This window comes from Lynx rufus, unplaced genomic scaffold (genome assembly GCF_022079265.1).
Source record: "Lynx rufus isolate CCGP_SWC_20201006 ecotype Redwood Valley unplaced genomic scaffold, mLynRuf1.p SCAF_1, whole genome shotgun sequence".
Classification (NCBI taxonomy): domain Eukaryota; kingdom Metazoa; phylum Chordata; class Mammalia; order Carnivora; family Felidae; genus Lynx; species Lynx rufus.
The window spans coordinates 226,707,306-226,731,999 of record NW_025814823.1 but is presented as its reverse complement, the minus strand read 5'-3'; the positions used below and the strand labels follow the sequence as shown (position 1 = coordinate 226,731,999).

Here is a 24,694-nt window from a genome sequence, read left to right as displayed (position 1 = left end):
TGTGCCTGCTTCCAGAACTGTGCACATTCCACCAGATTCTAATTACCTACTGACATGCCTGTCCTCTTGTGTGGCTGGGAGCTCCGTGGGGTGGGAAAATGACCCACTCTGATTTGTATTCCCAGCACCTAGCACTGTGTCTGACACAAAGAAGGTTCTCAATAAATATTTATTGACCCGAGCAAACTGGGCTCAGAGGGTAACCTGCTTTCACCCTCAGACTCCTGCAGTCAGGGGGATTGGAGGCGTAATCAATGTAACCTACTTTGTTACCATCTACGTGCAATTAACAGACCCTTGAATTAATTTGCCGGAGCTATTATTGGCTATGATCCAGTTGGCTATTGACAACCTGCGTGTGTATTTGCTGACTTGGCTATAGTGGTTTCCCAATTTCTTGAGGAAAAAAATAAGATACTCTCTGAAAACGAACAAGGTTGTTCAACCTGAATTCTTTGACATTTTTCAAAAAATACAAATAAATCCTGGGGCGCCTGGGTGGCTCAGTCGGTTAAGCAGCCGACTTTGGCTCAGGTCATGATCTCGCGGTCCGTGAGTTCGAGCCCTGCGTTGGGCTCTGTGCTGACAGCTCAGAGCCTGGAGCCTGCTTCAGATTCTGTGTCACCCTCTCTCTGACCCTCCCCCGTTCATGCTCTGTCTGTCTCTGTCTCAAAAATAAATAAATGTTTAAAAAAATTTTTAAAATATACAAATAAATCCTGCAAGGGTGAGATTTGGATTTAATGAGTTAGAATGCAATGATCGGTTATTGTCATTATTTAAAACTTCAATAAAAATGCACTCTCCAAAGTGTAAGCCAGGAAAATGTTGATTGGTTTGTGTTCCTAAGAAACTTGACTTTATAAAATGGGCAAATACCCAGATTTCAAAAGGAAAGCCCAAATATGTCCATATTCTGCCAAAAATCATTAGTCCATAGGCCTATGCGTTTAAAACCAAAATTTAATAATTTTGATTAAGAAACTGGCATTAGCAATCAAAATTTAAGATAAGGTAACTTGGTACTAAATGCAAGCTTTGAAAACCAGGATAATGGGGGTGCATGATTCTGTCGGTTAAGCATCCTACTTCGGCTCAGAACATGATCTCATGTGGTTCGTGGGGTCCAGCCCACATTGGGCTCTGTGCTGACAGCTCAGAGCTTGAAGCCTACTTCAGATTCTGTCTGTCTGTCTGTCTCTCTTGCCTCTCCCCAGCTTATGCCCTCTCTCTCTCTGTCTCGCAATAGTAAATAAACATTAAAAAAAAGAAGAAAGAAAAGCCAGGATAATGATTTCCTAACCAGGATGTATAAATATACGTTCGTTTTTTAGTGCTGTAATGATATCAAAGCCAATGGGACTTTTTCCCTCCACGTTCGACTGGAAGCCTAATGGTTCCTTTGTTTTTCATCTCTCCTTTTCGTATCAACAGAATACCAAATTTTATAACATTTATGGTGAAAAAAAATAAATACTATCTATCTCTGAATTTATTAAGGAATTTGTAGAACAGTTTTGTGACTCTTCTTTATTTAGAGCAATACCCTAGAGATTATATTTGTATAGAGATTTAGCATTTCCAAATGCTTACAAGTGCATTATCACATTTAATGCAAATTGTTCATACACATCATTAGCTCCATTATTCAGGCAACATCTGCTCAGTTTACATATTATTCATGACGTTTCCCCCCCACACCTCCTTTTTCCCTTCCTGGCGTGCAACTTGATCATTTTCTTTCCTATTAGTCTTGTGCTAGTGACAAGGGAGGAAGGAGGAAGAGAGGAAATTCTGGCTAATCCTATTTTAAAATGTATAGGGTTCTTTTAGAAAAAGTGACTGAAGATATTTAAACTGCTAGTGAAATTAAGGCTCTAGTGAGCACAGGCATTAGTGTGAATGATTTGAGTGGCTTTAATGTTTGTGACTTATTCAAATACCTTTAATCTGTAACTTCCAATTAATAACATAATTGGTTCTAATCATGATTTCCTTGATTTGGGCCTGTGTGCTAGGGATTATTATTTCCACCCAGGACACGGAGAGAGAGAGTTGATTAGTCCCCGCGGAGGCCAGGATTGGAAACCGAGTCACTGGATCCCAAATTACACCATTCCCTGCAACCAGCGTCCCCCAAGCTTCGGCGTGCCTCAGAATCTGTTTAAGCCAAAACGTTTGCTCCTTTTTCTCTTCTAAGCCACTGAATGTATTAGGCAAAACAAAGAGGCACAGGTGATAGGAGAAACTGACCCCCAGCCCCCATCCCGCCAAGGAGTACTTTGTGCCCTCGAGGCACCTGAGTCACTTGACCACGAGGTAGGACCACCAGGGGTCTGTCCCTCCTCTCCCCAAATGCACAGACCACCACCGTCACCAGTCAATGCCTTCCCAGCTTGGTGAAAGGCGGCTGATTTGCTCTCATGCCATAGAAATAAATGACCTTATTTTGCCCCCCCCCCAATAATTTCTTCCACTCTTCCTTCCTTTACCTTGCAAAACAAGTCACTTCAAATGGGCATTACTCTGTTAAATTTTTTGCAACAACTTGGGTATATAGACGCTATGTGTTTTGAGGAAAGCGGCCCGATTGTGACACCCCAGACAGTTAAGTACCTGGAGAACCGAGATCCCGTGAACCACAACGTTCTACCCCAGATCCCACTGGCGAAAGTAAAACAGCTGAAAGAAATGGATTACTGACAGTTTGTTACCATTCAACGGCATGGTCTTACCTATGCACACTAGATCCATAAAACCATACATTCCATAGCAGATTTGAAAAAGGATGTCCTTCCTCTGCCACACTGCATAGGGGCTGAAGGCAGACCAGAGGAGCCAGGTCATACTTGCTATTAAGAACAGGGATCCTAGGATTACAGCAATCATCTGAACTTTCTCAACCAGTGTTATAGAAATGCTTTGCCACTAAAAGAAAAACAGAGGCATGTAAGAAAAAGGTGCTGTGTTCAATTCAAAAAGGAAAAAAAAAAAAAAACATTTTCAGCCCCATGTTTCTCTTCATAATGTTAGACGCTTTTCGATCTGATCAGCCCCCAAATGAATTTTTCCATTTCATCCCGGCTATAAAAAATAGACAAGCAGATAAAGATTAATGAATTGCCTTAGCTTCATTATTTTCAGTAATTCACCGCTCTGCACATTTAATCTAGTTTTATTCCAGATAACAGTACTGCGAGCGAATGGCTGAGGAATATTTAGTACCTGGGATCACATTATTATCTTTCATGCATGCACAAAATTAAATATACTCCGAAGATATGCGTTGAAGTCTCCTCTATTTGGAAACTTATTTTGCTTTTTAGCACAGTTGGCTACTGCAAAAAAGGGGAACTGTCTCTTGCTTTTGCAAAAAAAAAAAAGTAAGAAACAAATACATAAGTTACATAAGAACATCAATGCAAAAGTCATTAAAGTAATACACTAGAATTCTAAAAGAACTATAAAATTGTACATTATCTGTTACTGGTACATTTCATATACTCAGATATTACTGAATTTTAATTATCTAGTGAGTGATCTGTGAAGCCATTTTTGTCAAGATTTCGAATTGGTAAACAAATGGAATATCTTTGAAATTCACAAACCGTGTAAGTACCACACTAGTCAATGGGGAGAATAATTTGGTATCCTAAGTATCAGTATTTGTGAGGATTTTACAGTCCAAATGATCAAAAGTCTTTCAAGAGTGTTATCAACTTGAAAGGATTAATTAGTCATGTTCTCCCTTTTGCATAATTGAGACAGAAACAAGACTAGGATTGCTATTATGGTTTGTCAGTAAACAATGAAACTCAAAACAACCTGCACAATTTTATTCTGTGTGAAAGGGCTCTGGCTGTTGCAACATATGGCTTGTCAGAAGAATTCCTAAACAGTTTAAATAAGCTTTAAAAACAAATGAGCTTGAACAACCAGCATCCACTGGGTGAATCCGATATTTCCTTAAACTCTTTACTTACCTTAAGTCTGAATATGTGGATCCCAAATGGTAAGTCTGTCACTACCCATGACTCCCTCTTCTCCCTCATTGCTTCTGTCCCTCATCATAAATAATTTATATATTATATTCAAATATGCATTTTTACCTTGCATATTCATAGATATTATTAAACTCTACATTTATTAAAGATTAAATACAAAAATGCATATGAAACATTTAATTCTCTAGGGTCATTTATTTTTCTTTTAAATATTTTATTTTCTTTTATTTATTTTATTTTAATCTTTATTTATTTTTAAGATAGAGACAGCACGTGAGCAGGGGAAGAGCAGAGAGAGAGGGAGACACAGAATCCGAAGCAGGCTCCAGGCTCTGAGCTGTCAGCACAGAGCCTGACGTGGGGCTTGAACTCACGAACCATGAGATCATGACCTGAGCCTAAGTCGGACACTTACCCGACTGAGCCACCCAGGTGCCCCTTCCTTTAAAAATTTTATAACCAAATGACCATTCTGTGGAATTCCATAAGAAACGTATTTCTAATGATTTTAAGATGCAGATTCGATTATCGAAAACTGGCTTTTGCTTTACAATTCTGGATGAGTAATAATTAAATTAGTCAATATGATTTTATCATTACAAATGAATCAATTTACTTCAAGCATGTATTTGAAGCTATTGTTTTGTTTTGTTTTTTTCTGGCTTCCTGACATAATTTTAAACTGCCAGGCAATTGAATTTAAAGCCATTTTAGCAGCACCTAGGCGGCCTAGTCCTTTGAGCGTCTGACTCTTAGTTTCAGCTCAGGTCATGATCTCACAGTTCGTGGATTAGAGCCTCACATCGGGCTCTGTGCTAACAATGCAGAGGCTTGGGATTCTCTCTCCTTCTCTCTTTGCCTCTCTCCATCTCGTGCTCTCTCTCTTTCAAAAATACATACATAAACACTGAATTTTTTTTTTTTTAATTTGGCATCACCAAACAGGTGTGAAGTATCACTAGTTGTTGTCTTAGTTTAGTTTTGGTGCTCGTTAAAGTTTTGCCTTAAATACCACAACACGGGAAGCTAAGTAGAAAATAACTTCCAACCAACATCCATCCCAGATGGCTGCTATCACATCTCTATGCATTATGGTGTTCTATCAATTTATTAATCATGTCAGATAGATGAGAACAAAGCATGCTTTTAAATCCACGAGGCAAAGGAACACAAGTGGTGTGTGTGTGTGTGCGTGTGTGCACGTGTGTGTGATTTTCATATGGTGAACAATATGTTCCAAAATACATAAGCCAGATTCACCGGAGTCTTGGGTAAGCAGCGAGCGGTAAGTAAGAAGGATTTATCAAAAGTGGTCTTTACTGATACCTATTTTCCTTTTTCAGGAATCCTTTATGTTCCAGATTCATTCCGTAATTTTAGCAGAATTAAATTTAGACAGCTCAATATTGTACAATTCATTATATTGAGCTTCAATTAGGCTTAGTAGTTAATTGATCCAAGACTGCCCGCGTGGCGATTTGGCAAAACATGGTGGTCATAGGCATATGTGGTGAGGTCCAACTAACCACTTAGATTTTGGTGAACTGATCAGGAGGGACGGATGAAGCTGAAGTGTTTCCTGGGACACAGGAAGTTGTGGTGGTTCACATCTGAGAGTCAGCATGACTGAGAGGGCTGAGAGGCCACTCCGGGTTGGGCAGCTTTTTTTTTTTTTAAGTAGACTTCACACCCAGCCCAGAGCCCAATGCAGAGCTTGAACCCATGACCCCAAGAACAAGACCTGAGCTGAGATCAATAGTCCGACACCTAACTGAATGAGCCATCCAGGAGCCCTGTGTTGGGAATCTTCTGACACATGAAGCTTAACTATTTCCTGGCAGGGAAGGAGAATGAGTGAATGGACAGACTTACCAGGAATAAGAACCACTGATGTTGCACACTTGTTCGGTGACACCAAATTTAAAATGGCTTAAAATTGAAATACCTGGCAGTTTGAAATTAAGGTGTTTAAAATTACATCCAGAAAGCCAGGGGAAAAAAAAGAGCATAACTTTAAGTTGCTTATTTATTATTATCATAGAAATTATTTCGTGTTGTGGAGATAAGAAATAAGGTCAGAAATAATGTTGAGACTTTGGAAGTTTATTTCTAAAGAAGGAAACACTGCTCAAACGCTATAAAAAGCTTCCTGAAATTTTTGGTTTTATATCAGTCCGCTAATGCAAACATGCCAATGAGTCTGAAAGGGCGTCGATGTTCTTCATATACTGATGATCCTTAAAATTAGCACCATTTATCTGAATAGCTAATGAGGGCAAGCCAGTATTGAAACCAAAATCATTAAACTGATTATGAACATGGGGATTTTCCCTTTGAACGCTGATGTCATCTTGGCAATTTCTTTGCCCGTTATATAATGTTCTTATTATTGTTACCATTATGCAAAAAAGTGGGATTGTTCACATTCTTCCCCTAGGAAAAATAATTTGCTTTCCACCGCTAGGAAACACCCACCTGGCGTCTTTGCCCTGGAAGGCACACATTATCTGACGGGCTTAGCCTCAAGAAGCTGTGTTAATGGACCATTAGCTTAGACAATAAAAATAGAGGATGAGTCTCTCGAGGCTATCCCAATGGTATCCAAGGCTTGGATTTCAGTCTGTAAGACATTTCTGATATTTGAACAGAATTTGTCAACTGCTGAACATACTTTTCACCTCTAAAACTTAATATGTAACCATATGTAATATGCGTGTTTATTTACATTTCTTCCCAAGTTTGGAAAGGTAAGTACTATAACAATGAGCAGATTGACTCTACAGAATTGCTATGATTTATTTCTTTCCATAATATTGGAATATGTTTGGCTTTTATCTTCCTGAAAAGATGCTCACTTCTACACAAACTATTGGATGTATTGTTTCTAGCAAAAGTGGGACTGAGTGGTTCCTCTTTTGAAAGTTCATCCTCATGAAATGTACTAGAAGTAATTTAATAAACATAGTCTATGGTTATATAGGGCCAGTATGTCCCAGGCACTTTTCTAGGAGGTTATGCATATTAACTCATTTAATTCCCACAACAACTCTGTGAGGAACGTACTATTACGATCTCCATTTTAAAGATGAGGAACCTGAGGCAGAGAGAAGTCAAACAATTCGCCCAAGGTGATACACCTACTAAGGGCTAAGGCTGCCATATAAACCCAGGCAGTCTGGCTCCTAGGTTCACTCTCTTATAGACCTGACCCATGAACAACACGGGGGTTAGGGGAACCAACCCCCTCTCCAGCAGGAAACCCATGTATAACTTCTGAATCCCCCAAACTTAACTACTAATGGCCCACTGTTGATAGGAAACCTTAGCAATGACATAAACAGTCGACTGACTCATACTTTGTGAGTTACATGCTGCGTTCTTGTAACAAAGTGAGCTAGAGGGAAAAAAAATGTTAAGAAAATCATAAGGAAGAGAAAATAACATATTTGCAGTAGGGTACTGCATTTATCCAAAAAAAAAAAAATCCGTGTGTAAGTGGACTCACGCCGTTCCAAGCTGTGCTGTCCAAGGGTCACCTGTACCATACGATAATTCTACTATGCTCTGATGACAGTTAACGGCTCACACCCTGTTTTTGCAGTGACACCACAATTTTCCTGGTAACAGCTTCAAGTCTGTCTTCTATGGTCTCCTGAAATAGCTCTCCAGCTGGACTGCTAGCCGTGAGTCATGCCTTGGTCCCCCGTGGCAGCCCCAAGTCTACATTCCTAATGAAAGGAGTCCCAGGAAGGAAGGCTACACATATGGCTCAGCACATATTCTGAGTCCTTGGCATATAACTGTTGCAGGAAGGATGAAAGGAAGGGATAGAGGGATATGATGAGGAAGAGAGGAAGGGAAGGGGGAAAGAAGGAAATGAGGAGGAAGGAAGGGAAGGAGGGAAGGGGGAAGGGAAAAATGGAAGAAAGAAGGAAGGAAAGAAGACAGAGGGAGGGATGTGTACGTTCCTCAATTCTGCTTAATCTGCCTGCCTGTATTGTCCCAAATGCATGTACTTACTTTTTATTTTGGTCTCTCTCTGCCTTTGAGCATGTTCCTTTTTCAGCATGCCATGCCCTTCTCCCCTTCCTCACAGGCTGAAATCTCTAACCCATCCTTAACTGGCTTTAATGCCACCTCTTCTAAAAAGCCGTCCCCGCCTCTCCTCGTGCAGATTCCCCCGTCTGGACCCCATAATCCACTGTTTCTACTTCTGTGTGGTGTGAATTTCTCTCTTGGATCCCAGGTGATTATCTCCCTGTTGTCCACAGACTGCAAGTTTCATGAAGGCAGAGGCTCAGCCTCATCCCCCCTGATACTCACCAAACAGCTGTACAGACCCAGGAAATGCTTCACTACATGGTGTCCTGACTTCAGTTTCCATCATCTATCTGACTGTCACAATGATATTCTCTGCACCTCTATTCTAGTCTTGCTCCAAGATAAAGTTCCAGCTCTGGCCAAGCCACCAATGAGTAGAGAAGTGAGAATTTAAACTGTGATCTGTTTCCAAAGCCCAAGTTCTTTCTAAAACGCCCTTCTTGCCACCTGCATCAACCGACACATCCTATATTTGAAAGTGAAAAAAAACTGGGCATAACTATACCTCTATAAAAATTATACCTCTGCAGTTAGGGAAAAGTCAACATATGCAAAAAGCAGTTCAGCACTGCAGAGTCCCAACGAAATATCTCCGATCACTTTCTAAATGGCATTCAGTACCTCTTGAGTCTGAAATTTGCAGTTTGTTAACTGAATACTAACATAAAGAAGACAACGTCAAGGAGATGTATCTCTTTTATTTTAATGAAGTTTGAAAGGAAATAAATAAATAAATACACATTGGAAATTATTTAATATTCTCATTATACACGGCTGTTCAGAGATGCACCAAGAAAGGTCCACCAGTTCTAAAAAGACACAGACAACGTACATGGCCCGGAACTGGGTATCGTTGTGTGTGAGGGTCCATGTCTGTGTGGCATTCTTCCCGGAAAATTAAATAACTACCCCACTAATTACCACAGACTGCTGTGAAACCATGGCAAAATGGTTGCCTTTCCCAATGAAATCTAACTGATTAGCACAGATTTATAACTTCCTTCAGAGAAAAAAAGGATGAAAGAAAAAGCTGGGAATTTTCTTTAAAGAAGTGACAGGAGCCCAAGCCAAGGTAAGAGCAAGTCGTCTCCTGGTATCAGTCACTTCCAGCCAGTAAGATAAGAACTGGAGAAAGGCATACGCTCCATCAGGCCTCCAGGAAGCTATTTAGAAAGATGTACCTGTCATTCCGTTGTCTGAAATAGTTAATGCACCTTCTCAATTTAGAACCCAATTTCCTCCCCGAAAATAACACATGCTCAGAGGGAATGAAATTGAACTCAAGGAAAGTAGGTTCATTGAGTGTACATTAAATCCTTCATTCTAAAACTGTTTCACCTTTGTTTTTAAAAGGCGGGCCAGATATGAATCATAAGCTAATAGATTTTTAGTATGATGATTTATAGCATGCAGTATGACAGGTGGGATCACTTACCAGTGTCACAGGAGGGAGAACCTGTTCTTAAGAAATGTCCTCTTCAGAAAAGTGAATTTAGCTAAAACCTATTTTCAATCATCTTTAGATGGTATTTAAATTGAGCCACTATAAGTTGGGATTTGAAATGCTGGTAGAAAACATCTCTATGTGTAATCAACCTGACATGCGGATACAACATTCAGTTAATTATATGCCCCTTCTTTGTAGACTTGTATTTATAAGCTGCATATTAAACGTGATTTCATGCTTCGGTGTGGGTCTTCTCTGCTAGAAAAGCATCCTCATAAACTTATCAGAGCTGAAATGGTAATCAGACAAAAGAGAATTTGCTTTGCCTGAGAAAGGTGAAAAATTGTTCTTTGAGAGAAGCAAAATCTAAACAACTTAGAGAAAATAAATAGGAAAACACGGAACTCCTTCTTTAAAATAGTTGATAAAAACTGATAGAACTCTAGCAAGGCTAATTAAGAAATAAAATTGGGAACATAACATGACTGATCCTACAGATAAAAAGAGTAATAAGAACATAACATAAACAGTCTTATGCCAATTAATTCAATAATAGAGATGAAATAGATGAGTTATTTGCAAAACATAACTTATCAAAATTGACTCAAGAAGAAATAGAATGTATGAATAACCCTTTACAAAATAATTGTACTTATAATTAAAAGACTTCCACAAATGAACAAACACCTCCTGGACCAGATGGTTTTACTGGGAAATTTTATCAGACATTTAGAAAAAAATAATATCAAAGTTACATATACTCTATCAGACGACAAAAGAAGACAGAACATTTCCCAAGATATTTTATGAGGTCGTGCAAGACCCCGATACCAAAACCCCAAAAAGAAAAATATGTATATAAAAAAATTCCAGACTAATATTCCCTATCATCATAAACGAAAACATAATCCTCTACAAAATACTAGCAAATCCAGTAGTATATAAAAAGAATAATGCAGCTGGAGAGGATGTGGAGAAACGGGAACCCTCTTGCACTGTTGGTGGGAATGCAAATTGGTGCAGCCGCTCTGGAAAGCAGTGTGGAGGTTCCTCAGAAAATTAAAAATAGACCTACCCTATGACCCAGCAATAGCACTGCTAGGAATCTACCCAAGGGATACAGGAGTACTGATGCACAGGGGCACTTGTACCCCAATGTGTATAGCAGCACTCTCAACAATAGCCAAATTATGGAAAGAGCCTAAATGTCCATCAACTGCTGAATGGATAAAGAAATTGTGGTTTATATACACAATGGAGTACTACATGGCAATGAGAAAGAACGAAATATGGCCCTTTGTAGCAACGTGGATGGAACTGGAGAGTGTGATGCTAAGTGAAATAAGCCATACAGAGAAAGACAGATACCATTTGTGTTCACTCTTATGTGGATCCTGAGAAACTTAACAGAAACCCATGGAGGAGGGGAAGGAAAAAAAAAAAAGAGGTTAGAATGGGAGAGAGCCAAAGCATAAGAGACTCTTAAAAACGGAGAACAAACTGAGGGTTGGTGGGGGGTGGGAGGGAGGGGAGGGTGGGTGATGGGTATTGAGGAGGGCACCTTTTGGGATGAGCACTGGGTGTTGTATGGAAACCAATTTGACAATAAATTTCATATATTGAAAAAAAAAAGAATAATGCATCATGAGTGAGCGGGGTTTATCCTAGGGATGAAAGATTGATATAACAAAATGTCAATCAATGTAATTAACAATACTAACAAACAAAAAAGCAAAGAAAAAAGAAACAGATCTTACCAAAAGATGCATAAAGTTACATGACAAACACCCATTCATGATGAAAACTAGGAAAGAAAGAAAACTTAACCTGTAAAGGGCATGTACAAGACTTAAAGCTAGGATCATACTTAATGGTGGAGGAAAAGAAAGAATGCTTTTCCCCCCTAAGATCAGGAACTGGGCAGAGATGTCCACCCTTATTACTCCTATGCACTAGTGAACTAGATAGACATCCTCGTCAATGGAATAAGTCAAGAAAAATAAAAGGTTTCTATTTGTAGATGATATGATGATCTATGTAGAAAATCCTAGAAAATCCACAAGAAAACCTAACAGAATTAGGAAGTTAATTTCACGAAGCCTCAAAATACAAGGTCAATAAACAAAGATCAATTGTATTCAATACCCCCGCAAAAAGTTGGAAAATAAAATTGCAAAAAACAGCGCTACATTAAAAATACCATAAATCATAAATTACTTAAGACTAAAATGTTTAAAAGATAATCTACAAGTTACTGCTGAAATAAAGAGGACTTAAAGAAATGGCTTTCATGAAGACTCACTATTGTTCAGATAACTGTTCTCCCTAAATTTAGGTTCTACAGTTAAAGGGGAAGAAAAATAGTATCCAAAGCACAAAGGTTTCTTGTTATCGTTTACATTTTCAAAAAAAAAGGCCGCTCCTCTAGAATTTAAAATGAACACCAATCCATTGATATTATCAATCTACTTTTAACTCACAGTGATTAAAAAAGAAAAACAAATCTCCAAATCATGGGTTGCAGTTTCCACAAGAATTTGGCAGAAAACTCTCTGGACTCACTTTCTTGTAGGGAATAGTCTTGACTGCCACTCCCAGAGCTGGCGGTAATGCATATTCTGCAGGGTGCTGTGTCTTGACCACAGAGCATCATTTGGTTTAATTAAAATGCTTCGAAGTAGATCATGTGACCAACAGGAAAGCCGAGAAGTGGGTGGGCAGGTCCCCATGTGTACCAGGGCATGTTGTGAGGGCTTCGTGCTATGGTATAGGGCTCAGACCACCAATGAAAGTTTTTTCTTCCAGAAACCTGGAAATCCCAAGAGGTTTGACAAGCCATGTACCAGGACTACAGAGATGTACTCGATATGGTTTGAAGCTCAGGGAGAAGAAACTGAGAACCTCAAGGTGAGGGCCACCTTGGGGGTTCCCGGAATGGACTGTCAAGGACTCTGTCTGTGTCCTAAGATGAAATGAAGAAGGAGAGAAATTTTCGTCCCCCAGAAGAAAGCCCCTGGGAGAAGGTGGCCTTTAAGACTTGACTCTGGTAAGGACATTCTTCTCAGCTTTCCTCACAGCAATTGGGCTCAGTTGTGCTAGACATATGAATAGGCGAGGCTGAGCTTTGACTTCAGGGCCAGGAGAATCAAGTCCTGGATGAAATGGGATGAGGTGAACCTGATCCAAGGCCAAGTACCAACTGTCTAAAAGAGTTGGTCTTAGTAGCTAGATTTTGCTCCCATATGAATTAAAAGGGACCACAGATCCAGAGGTAGGCCAAAGTGACCAGAGAGCCTGCCAAGTTTGAAAACTTAGTTCTAGGGGGGAAGGAAATTAATCTAAAGTAAAAGTTTGGTTACTAAAGTGAGAAGCAGAATTAGCAGAGCCCAAAGATGTGGAGTGGGGAGGGACGCTGCATGGGAGGAGCATCTGTGAATGTCCAGGGACCAGGATACTAACTACATGAGTGAGGTGAGCCTTCTAAAGAAATGTGTGTCCAGAAAAACCTTGGTGATAAAAGCTGTCCTTTATCTCGATGCCAAATCTTGGGATAGGACACGAAGTCCCGAAGAATAGCTTACCTGGCTGTCTCTGGAGTCACAGGACGATGGTCGATCAAAGGAGTAGGTGTAAAAAGTTTTCGTATAGGAGCTGAGTATCCTTATTTGGAAGGTGTAGTCTGAGAAAATCTCTCAAATGACTGTTAACAGAAGGAACGATTTTTGAACTAACAAGCATAATTGAGCAACTATAGGGTACAGAGTCCACATGAGAAATGCCAGACTCTAGATCTCACTTAAGAAAAAGCATATTGAGGGGCGCCTGGGTGGCGCAGTCGGTTAAGCGTCCGACTTCAGCCAGGTCACGATCTCGCGGTCCGTGAGTTCGGGCCCCGCGTCAGGCTCTGGGCTGATGGCTCAGAGCCTGGAGCCTGTTTCCGATTCTGTGTCTCCCTCTCTCTCTGCCCCTCCCCCGTTCATGCTCTGTCTCTCTCTGTCCCAAAAAAAATAAATAAACGTTGAAAAAAAATTAAAAAAAAAAGAAAAAGCATATTGATTCTCCCTTCCCCCCCCTTAATTCTTCCAGAACTATTCCCTATCTCATCTCTCAGTGTTACCTCTTGTTCAGTTGTTTTGTCAGCTATAGATTTTCACAATTGCCAAAAGTCTTGTGAATCCACACTTAACAGTCCGAAAGTTAAGATAAAAATACACTCTAGCTCTTCAGGGTTCGAGAAATTATACTGCCTTCCCCCTCTCTGTATTAATTCTTTCTGTAACAAAAGCTGGTGCTATCCATTATTCCAAATCAGGGAAATCTGTTCCAAGTGCCAACTTTCTAAAAGAGTTCATCTTAGTAACTAGATTTTGCTCCCACACGAATTAACAGTGTGTCTGTATATAATGCATTTTCAGTTCATTACTCGTCTCAATATTTGATATTAATTATGTTTAAATACAGGTTCCCGAGGATATTTGTATCTAAGTAATTAGTATGGTCATGACCATATTTACGTGTTATCTCCACAAAGAGTTGAGAGCTGCCTTTGCTAAAGCTTATTTAAACTTTCAGTGGATTGTTGCTGTGTTCAACCTTGATTCTGAAGCAGAATTTTCACGGAAAGCAACCATCTTTCCATTTTAAATAATTGAGCTCATGTCACCCAAACACTGTATATTCTGGTGGTCAGACATAAAGGTGCACACAGAACTGCACCCTCTTTAAATTTCTGATGTGTATAAATGGAACCCTTCAACATACACTTACCAGATGCCTGGTACATGGCAGACCTTACAGGAGTTAGTAGACTGAGGAAAAATCCTCTTGCTATGAGAAACACTAAGCATTAAAAAGAAGCACAAAGGGCAAAAGGTGAGCTGAGTGTGAACACACGGGTAAGAAGGGTCTGCTCAGCGGAGAGTTTGCTGAAGACGTGGGGAGAGACGGGACAGGCAGACAAGAAGAAGCATGCTCAGAGGAGCTGGCAAATAGTGGGGGTTTTATTGTTGCTGAAGAGCAGAACCCACGTGGGCAAGTGGTGTGGGAGCCAGCTTGGAAGGGGCTTCCAGAATTGGCGATGCAGTCTGAACTTTATTCTATAAGGCAATGGTTATTAGGTAATCACAAGAAAGAGCCACGTCTTGTGACAAGATGGCTCAGAGAGGTTTATCTGCCTACTTCTGCTCTTGCTTCTGGTGTTTCCCAAAGAGGGACACGATACATCCCATCCCACACGCTCTCCTGCCATGCGGCCTTGCCAATCCTTATCAAGAAGGAGCATCAATTACTCCACTCCTTCGAGTAATGGATGCTTTAGCCAACAGAATATGGCAGAAGTGACCCTATGTCAATTCCACGCACAGATTTTTTTTTTTAATTTTTTTTTCAACGTTTTTATTTATTTTTGGGACAGAGAGAGACAGAGCATGAACGGGGGAGGGGCAGAGAGAGAGGGAGACACAGAATCGGAAACAGGCTCCAGGCTCTGAGCCATCAGCCCAGAGCCCGACGCGGGGCTCGAACTCACGGACCGCGAGATCGTGACCTGGCTGAAGTCGGACGCTTAACCGACTGCGCCACCCAGGCGCCCCTCCACGCACAGATTTTAACTGTCTTCGCAGCTTTTTTCTGAAGAAGTGTGGCTCCCCCAAGACCGCCATGCCATAAGAATCTCAAGCCATGAGGAAAAGCCCAAGGAGTACAGGGGCATTAGGCACGTGAATGACAGGTGATCTGGGATGTGGCTTCTCCAGCCCCAGAACCTCAGCGGACACCACAGGCATCACAGACGAATCACCCAGCTGATCCTTTTCCAACTACAAAATCATAAGCAAAAGAACCACGAAGTACTGGGATAGCTTTTTTCAATAGCAAGAGACAAAGTGGAACCCATCCATTCGCGGATCATTCTTTGCATTGCGGTAATTGCGGGATGAGAATTAGAAAACCAGACTCTTGGTGTTTCGCCCCCTCACTCCAGCTCCCCAACTCTCGACCCTTCTCATCCTCATCTTTAAAATGAAGATTTCAATTAGATCATCTGTAAGTCTTACTTCTACTCTACAATTCCCTCAAATATTTCTTTTTATTATATAACTTGCATTTGCACCATTTTTCTTACCCCTCCATCTTCTCTCCATATGCACTTAGGGTTCTTGTCCTTAAAAACGTGAGAAATATTTGGGGGGTAATGGAAATGATCTAAAATTGGCATGTGGTGATGGTTGCACAAGCCAATATACTTACTAAAAATTATTGAATTGTGCACCAAAAAAATGGATGATTTTTATGGTATGTAAGCTATGCCTCTCAAGAAAACTATTTTTTAAGCCCTCAGGAAATCCTTAAAATAGCAAACCAAGTGAAATCTTTTCAGCAATTACTTGCTTGGTTGGTGTGTGCTATCGTTTACAAATGTTTTATCCTTGAAATGTGTTTAATTTTTTAATTAAATATAATTTCTAGTGCAACCCCACAGAGAGGGGACCCCTAAGAAGGCCATTTACCTGAATTCACTCTTCTCAGCTTTTCATTTCCTAGAAAGGTGCACACCAGATAAAGAGTTTGGACTCTGAGGTCAGATTCGAACACCGGCTCCGACATTTCCACTTCTTTGCTGTGGGACTTTGGACAAGAACCTTTTTTTCCTCATTTAAATTGAGATCCTGGTAACTATCTCAAAGGTTGTGGTGAGGATTAAATGATAATACACACATACACACACAACATACACACACATACATGCACTACATAACATACACACACACACACTGTATACACGGGGCACATAACCAGTACTCCTTCAGCTATAATTATCATTCCAAAGACAAAAGAGCCCTAATTGGCAACTTCTCTGAGAAAGGGAAATCCCTGAGCCATCTGCTTCTAGATCCTTCTAGAAGAAGTCTGATGGAAGAGTGGTCAGCAGTGTGTGTGAACAAGGCTGCCCTGCCCCGCTCCCAGTTTCACCCTAAACCATGTCCCATTTCCCGACATCCTGCCACGGTGAGCATGTCACTTTGCTTGAGCACAAAGAAATCCTTTCCACAAACAAGAACTCTCTTAAGTGAGATTTGGCAACTCATTAAGGGGGGAAAGGGGGGAAGGAAGAGCTATGATATCTTCTCATATTTATTCTTTACTTTCAGCAATACTTTAATAAACAAAGGTCTTCCCACCAGCTCCAGGAATTCCTCACTGACCCATAGTTTTCTCACTAATAAGGGTTTTATAGGAATAATAAAGAAGAAGCTTTTCCTCACTCAAGAGATATCTTCCCTCTGCGTAAACTTTAGGCCACTCATTTACATTGCGATTGAGAAGCCACGGTGGGGTGGGCCAGGCAGAGTGCTGGACAGGACACTGCCACGAGATGCGCTCGCCCCTGCCCTGAACACTTGACTGCCGGGTGAAGAATTCGGACTCACCACCAGGGACCGCAGGGGACACCCCAGCAATCGCATCTTTGCAACGACGCTATCAAAATGCATAGCAGAGATACACTTCATAATCAGAAGCCACAGCAAGTATAGAGGAGAAGGTAGTGTGCGCTCTGGGGTTTTAAAGCATCAGCAGAAGTCACTAGATGGAAAAGAAGGCGCCAGACAGAAGACCAAATGCCTGTCATTCTCTAGCTTTAGGTCTGCGTTAATTTCATCTTCTCCTTCACTGGCCTTTCCTCATGGTTTTGAGTTCTCCTCCCACACCGAGTTTTGCGAGCCAACGGCAGTCCAATGGTGACTTCCTTTGTCATTAATGTGAATAATCCAGTATAACATCTGATCTCCACCTTCAAGTAGCCCACAACCTCTTGAGTGATTAGACCGATGCCTGGCAAGCAGGAGGCGGGGAGGACATACTGTACAAAGACAGCATGTAATTGAGCCCACAAGTTGTGCAGAAGAGACTCTGGGTTTCATAGGAGGAGTCTGACAGACAGACATCAACACAATCTAGAACAGCTTCCCGGAAGAGACAGGCTGGCCTGTGAACGGCAGGGGGAATTCAGAGATGTGAAAGTTTGAGCTAAAACCTTCCAGAAGGAGCCACTCCAGCAAGGCTCCAAGGAGGGAGAATGAGCAAGAGACGCTCTTGTGGTGCCGTTTAAAAGAAAAGGGCCCGGAGGGCGCTTGGGTGGCTCCGTCCATTAAGCGTCCAACTCTTGATTTCCGCTCGGCGGTCCAGCCTCGTGTTGGGCTCTATGCTGAGAGTGCAGAACCTACCTGGGATCCTCTCTCTGCATCTTTTCTGCCCCTTCCCCACTCATGCTTGCTCTCTCTGTCTCAAATAAAGAAATAAAACTTTAAATCAATCAATCAATCAATCAAGGGCCTGGGAGTCTAGGATGCGGGAGAAGCTATCTGAAAAGTGAAAAGTGTAGTCAGTGAGATTTGGCTACATAACATCCAGCGACATGACCGATGTTCTCCCCATGTGGTCCTGTTGTATATGGCGACCTGTTTACGCGTCTCTTCCCCAACCAACCTCTCTGTGAGCTCTCTGCAGGCAAGGATGGACCTTACTGATGTCTGAGTCTCTTGGCCGCGTGGTGGCCTGTTGGCAGAACTCAAGGAAACTGGGTCAAGAACTGAGGTTTGGTTTTGCTTTGTCTCTTCACGTGACTGACCTGTTTGGACAGCATGAAAGGACCCAAAAGCCATTTTAGCTTTCTGATTCCAGCCTGGTGGTTCTCAGTCAGGTCTGATTTTGCCCCCACTCACTCCGCACGGGTCATCTGACAATGTCCGGAGACATTTCTGCTTGTCATTACTGGCCCTACTCGTGTCTAGGGGACAGAGATCAGAGACGCTGCTCAACATCCTATGGGCTGCAAGCCAGCCGCCCCAACAAAAAAACGTGTCTGGCCCAAAATGTTGACAGTGCCAAGTTCGTGAAACCCTATTCTAGTCTATCACACTTAAGACCAAAATAGATGTTGGGGCGCCTGAGTGAGCATTCAACTCTTGATCTTGGCTCAGGTCATGATCTGATCTCACAGTGTGAGTTCAAGCCTGGCGTCAGCCTCTGTGCTGACAGCGTGGGGCCTGCTTGGGATTCTCTCTCTCTCTCTCTCTCTCTCTCTCTCTCTCTGCCCCGTGCACGTGGCGCTCTCTCTCTCAAAAATAAATAAACTTTAAAAAAAAAAGATGAAAATAGATGCCGTGTTTGGATTGTTGGGGTTCTAGTTGTATTCTCTTCTGAACAGAAAGCATGTGAAAAGAAATGAGGGGGAAAGAGCCGAATTCTTTTCAAGATAATTGCACTTAGTTTCCCGGGAAACTTAACAGCAGAGACATCCAAGGTGTGCCACGGGTCATCTCATCAGCCAGCAAACTCCATTACATGGTTGCTGCGTCCAGAAAATGTGTGAGGAACGGTGCAGAGAGGATGTTGTCAGATGGTGACTAATGTGCTGATGTGTCCGAGGTGCCTTAGTTAAAAACAAGTTCAAAGTCTTTGTGATTCTGCATGAAAGAAGCTACATGTATATATTAGCATTACATGCTACTTTTAAAGTGAATGAGAGATGATTCAATAAAGCACTGATGAAGGAGGGCAAGGCATGCTGCTTAAGGAAAGATTTCTTTATAGCATGGGAGAGAGATAGATAGGGAAGGAAGGAAGGAAGGGAGGGAGGAAGGAAGGAAGGAAGGAAGGAAGGGAGGGAGGGAGGAAGGGAGGGAGGAAGAAGGGGAGAGAAGGAAGGGAGGGAGGTTGGATGAGTCAGTGGTCGATGGATTGGTGGACAAAGAAACAGACTGAACTACCCTCACCCAAGGCCACTGCCAAGGTCACTGTAACATCCATAATGCTGTAGAGCCATCCCGCATTGTGTCTCCATACACTGTAACCCCCCGGGTTAGTGGAAACAGTTGGCCTTTTCTGGTTTTGATTAAGAATTGGAGGGGCGCCTGGGTGGCGCAGTCGGTTAAGCGTCCGACTTCAGCCAGGTCACGATCTCGCGGTCCGTGAGTTCGAGCCCCGCGTCGGGCTCTGGGCTGATGGCTCGGAGCCTGGAGCCTGTTTCCGATTCTGTGTCTCCCTCTCTCTCTGCCCCTCCCCCGTTCATGCTGTCTCTCTCTGTCCCAAAAATAAAAAAATAAAAAAAAAAAAAAGGTTGAGAAAAAAAAGAATTGGAAGGGGCGCCTGGGTGGCTCAGTCAGCTAAGCTTCCGACTTTGGCTCAGGTCATGATCTCACGGTTCGTGAATTTGAGCCCCACATCAGGCTCTGTGCTGACAGCTCAGAGCCTGGAGCCTGCTTTAGATTCCTTGTCTCCCTCTCTCTCCAGCCCTCCCCCATTCGCCCTCCCTCTGTCTCTCAAAAATAAATAAGGCTTAAAAAAAGTTAAAGAGAAATGGAAGAAAGTCATCCACAAAGATTAGGGTGGCACCAATATTCTGGATCAGGTCACCTTTAGGTAGAGGAAACTGCCTGACAAAATAAATTACTGTGTTGTAGAGGGGAAAGCTCTAGTTCTGAGAGGAATGGTCAGCACAGAAGAAAAATGCGTCCATTGAGGGCCAAATTCAGCCTGTGCCGGATCCGAACATACACAATTTAGAACCTGTCCTCATAAAAGCACATTTGGAAGGAGGCAGACAGCTCCTCAGAGGCCCTTCATTTTAAGGACGAGCCAAGAGTGGTACAAGCCGAGAAGGCTCTGGGGCAAGGCTGCCGGGCTGGCTGATGGGACGTGGGCCCCAGAATCGGTCCAGGCTCCTGGAGCTCAGCTGTGGGGACTCGGGATTTACCCTGCAACCTCCCCCTTTCCAGATGGGCCATCTGCTCATTCCATGTTGGCTCTTAGTCTCAGTCACTCTTAGTCTGGTCCTGCCGCTGCAGGACGGTCAGCCCGTTCCTTATGACGGCGGCAGAAGCCTCCTGCCCCAGGACCCTCGACCGCGGCCAGGGCCCTGGCCGCAGGTGAGGTGTGATACAGAACCGCACCTGTACTCCATCTGGAAAACATTCCTGAATGAGGAGTGTCACCGAAGGAATGACGATGAAATTATCCTCACGACAGCTCAACTGGCTTTTAAGCAGCTTTGCTGATGAACAAGATTGATCTGATAGAAGATGCGAAAGCAAATTTTCTAGAGTTTTCCCTCCCCAGAAAGAGATTTAGAGTGGGGAAAAAAAAAAAAAGAAATAAGTGGTTTGAAGATAAGAGGGCTTGAGGGAAGCACTATTGATATTTTTGGAAATCATATTACCATATTGTTGCTTTTTCCGAGGTTATGTCCCTAGTGAAGGATAATTTATTCTTCAAGAAACTTCTTTGACAAGTTTTGCAAGTGAAAGGAGGAGTGCACACCCAGAGATGAGCACGCTTTGCAAACAGCAAAATAAGGCAACTTGTACCCCCAGATAATTAATACATTACGAAATAGCTGCAGCAACATTAAAAGGGCCCCCCCTCCCCCACCAACACACACTAAAAGAAATAAAACCTATATCTGGGCATTTTAGGGTACAGAATAGGAGAGGGCGGGCAGGCACAGGGTTGTAGTGATGGGTACAGAACCGGGAAGGTCCTTTCTTAACATCGGCCAGGGTAGAGGAAGGGGACCTACTGGTGGCCTAACTGTTCCCAGGAAAGGACAGGCTCTGGGTGGAGAAAAGGAGCACACGAGGTCAGACCTGTTCCCTCGCAGAAGCCCCAGCAGCCTGGGACAGGAAGGAGGGGAAAGAAGGAAGGGGAGGAAGGAGCCGCGAAGCAAGAGATCCCGAGCGAGCACAGCACAGACGTCCACAACCAAGGTGGCCGTCGTGGTGGCGGTGACGTCTGACATTAAAAAGCTCTCGCTGACATGAAAAAGCCAGGACACCGGGCAACACAAAACAAGGCCACTGTGCTTCCAGGTAGCTGAGGCACGTGAGAAAAGCGTGCTCTGGGCTGTGTCTCTCCGGCAGCCGCAGAAGTGGGGGTCTGGGTGAACAGCTTGCCCGAGACAGCCTCTGTGTCGTGTGTGTGCGTGAGTACACGTGTGCGTTCATGGCGGTGCGTCTGTGTCCACAGACTGCCGTTGCCGACGGTCAATGTCAGAAGCCTCAGCGCAGCCTCAGTGTAGCTCAATGGACCTCAGTCAGAGTCCTAACCGCTGGGGCACCTGAGTGGCTCAGTCCGTGGAGTGTCTTCTGACTTCGGCTCAGGTCACGATGATCTCATGGTTCGTGAGTTCAAGCCCCGCATCGGGGGCTCACTGTTGTCAGGGAGAAGCCCGCTCCAGACCCTCTGTCCCCCTGTCTTTGCGCCTCCCCGGCCTGTGCTCTCTCAAAAATCAATAAACAGTTTTTTAAAAAAAGAGTCCTAACTGCATTTTCTGCAGCACCTGGGAAATCTGCTTGCTGTTTCAGAGCCTCAGTTTCCTCAAACGCAAAACACCAACCTGTAGGAATGCTGTGAGCAGCACAAGAGATAAGTTTTACGCAAACACTTAGCGGTATCCTTGGAACACAAGCACTCAATGAACGACATCTAGCTATTAACTGTTAAGAGGGCGGACCTCCCAGAAACTCACCAGCTGAGCTCTGAGAGAAAGCAAGCCCAGAGATGCTTTCTCAAACACAGCAACTACTACTCTTTTTCCAGGATCACTAGAGTGACTTATCAGTGAAGTCCCATTTGGGGAATGTATTTTCTTTCTGGTTCTCTAGAAAACCTGAGCATATTCTATTTATATATTTTGTTACTGGTTTAGAAAAATTTAGAATATTTGTAATTTTAAAGGCCTCCTTTAAAGGACAAAAATGATAATTTTAGGTTGGGACACTGAGCCCAAGATCACATAGTTCAGTTTCAGTATATGTAAGATCGTTTTGCACAAACGAATCGTTCAATCGTGTCACTGGTCTCAAAGGGGACCAGACGTAATGAAGAAGACCATCCATCCCATCTACTTTTGAATTTTTCAAAATTCACTGACATACAGGCTTGTAGTCGTAGGTGAAGAACCGCGTCTTCGTATATGAAGTGCACAGCCATAATACAATTTAATAGAACCACATAATATAAAATGGATATGTATTTGGACTAGAGAATATTAGAGTTTTGAAAAAAGTACATAGAAACCATCTAGTCCAAATTCCCATTTTACATAAACTGGGACCAAAGGTAAAGTGACCTACCCAAGATCACACAGCTAGTTAATGGCCAACATAACAAAAGTTATAGATCTGTTTTGTTATTAGTACAGACCTTATTTATTATTATAATTAATAATAGCAGACTCAGAAAATGGTGTGATTTTATATTTCTAATTTCCAGCCCAGGCAGTAATAGTTACTCTATTCCTTGAGGTCTGACAGGAAGATAATGGGTTCTATATCAAAAGCTGAGGAATTAAAGAGTGATATAACCAGAAAGCACGACGGGTAGGGTATCCATGATAGGCAATTGCTCAGACATGGCCGACACCCCTAGTGAACTAAAGTCTTGGCAATATGTGATATATTTAAAATAAATCTTTGGCAGACATATTCTTTTTCCTTAAAATTATTAGTAGCCTAACATAATTTATAGAAAGCTCTTTGTATATTGGATTGGCAATATTCAAGGTATCCTATGCTTTCTTATTCTTTTGGTGATGGGGAGTTGAGACCTCCGTTCCAAAAGAAGTAAGTTATATCTAACGTACAGTTTACCATTTCTTTTTTTCTTTTTTTTTTTTTAAGTGTATTTATTTTGAGAGAGACAGAGAAAGTCAGTGAAGGGTACAGAGAGAGAGAATCCCAAGCAGATTCCTCACTGCCACGGCACAGCCCGACACGGGGTTTGAACCCATGAAGCTGTGAGATCGTGACCTGAGCCCAAACCAAGAGTTGGACACTTAATGGACTGAGCCACCAAGGCGCCCCCAGTTTACCATTTCAATGAAACAACTGTGTTTAATGTTAACCAGCATTCAAATGAAAAGTATGACTAAAATTTGGAATATTTCCAGGCATACTAAAGAAATACACTGCTGTTAGTGCTCCATTTTTAAAAATACAGTTTTATTTTATTTTTTTAAAGATTCGATCTTTAAGTAATCTCTACATCCAACACAGGGCTCAAACTTACAAACTTGAGATCAAGAGTCGCATGCTCTACCCGCTGAACCAGCCAGGCTCCCCCAAAAGATAGAATTTTAGAAAAATGGGGGCACCTAGGTGGCTCATTCAGTTAAGCATCTGACTCTTGATTTCAGTTCAGGTCATGATCTCATGGCCATGAGATTGAGCCCATGTCAGCTCCACTCAGTGTGGGGCCTGCTTACGATTCTCTCCCTCCCTCTCTCTCTCTGCCTCTCCCCACTTGAGTGTGCAGGCCCAGCTCTCTCTCTTTCTCTCTAAAATAAAATAAAATAAAATAAAATAAAATAAAATAAAATAAAATAAAATATCATTTTTTAGATCATACTCTACCTTCTCCAACTAAAAAAATATACAGGTATTTGAGTGAGGATAAAAAGGGGCATAATTAAGGAATGACCTTATTAGAATCTCAACACCACGCTGTCTCTGAGAAATGGTTAGCAATACAATCCATTTTCCTAATTCCAATATTTTACATCAAGGGAGTATTTTTTTATTTTCAAAGGAAGGTCACTGTCTTACTCTTTCACAGAGTAACAGAAACCTTGGTTTTAAGATGAAAACCGAGGGGCGCCTGGGTGGCTCAGTCGGTTAAGCGTCCGACTGCAGCTCAGGTCACGATCTCGCGGTCCGTGAGTTCGAGCCCCGCATCGGGCTCTGGGCTGATGGCTCAGAGCCTGGAGCCTGCTTCCGATTCTGTGTCTCCCTCTCTCTCTGCCCCTCCTCCCCCGTTCATGCTCTGTCTCTTTCTGTCTCAAAAATAAATAAAAAACGTTAAAAAAAAATTAAGATGAAAACCGAGATTATACAACTAAAGGAAAAGGTATAGAAAGAGTCTAAAATCTGAAAAAGGTTTTTTTGCGTTTCATTTTTGCACTGATCATGTTTGTGCATTCTTTTCAACATGTCCTTTTTTTCTTACTTCCAGCTTGTTTACCACCCAGGAAAGCATCCTTGCTCTTGATGGAGTTGTAATCTCCCCTTTTCGTCCAGAACTGCCGCTTTGCCCAACCGGTAGATGCAGAGAACCTACTGGCAGGTATACTGGGGCCGGCTCTCCTGCA

The 24,694-nt window shown here is 42.3% G+C and overlaps 1 protein-coding gene across 1 annotated transcript in view; it reads right to left on the bottom strand.

The window, feature by feature from the left end:
- MARCHF11 (membrane associated ring-CH-type finger 11) overlaps window positions 1–24,694 on the bottom strand; it is a 103,576-nt gene that overhangs the window by 20,483 nt on the left and 58,399 nt on the right. The window contains exon 3 of the mRNA XM_047074401.1: window positions 2,736–2,928. Coding sequence (XP_046930357.1) covers window positions 2,736–2,928 — 193 coding nt within the window. The remainder of the gene's footprint in view (window positions 1–2,735; window positions 2,929–24,694) is intronic.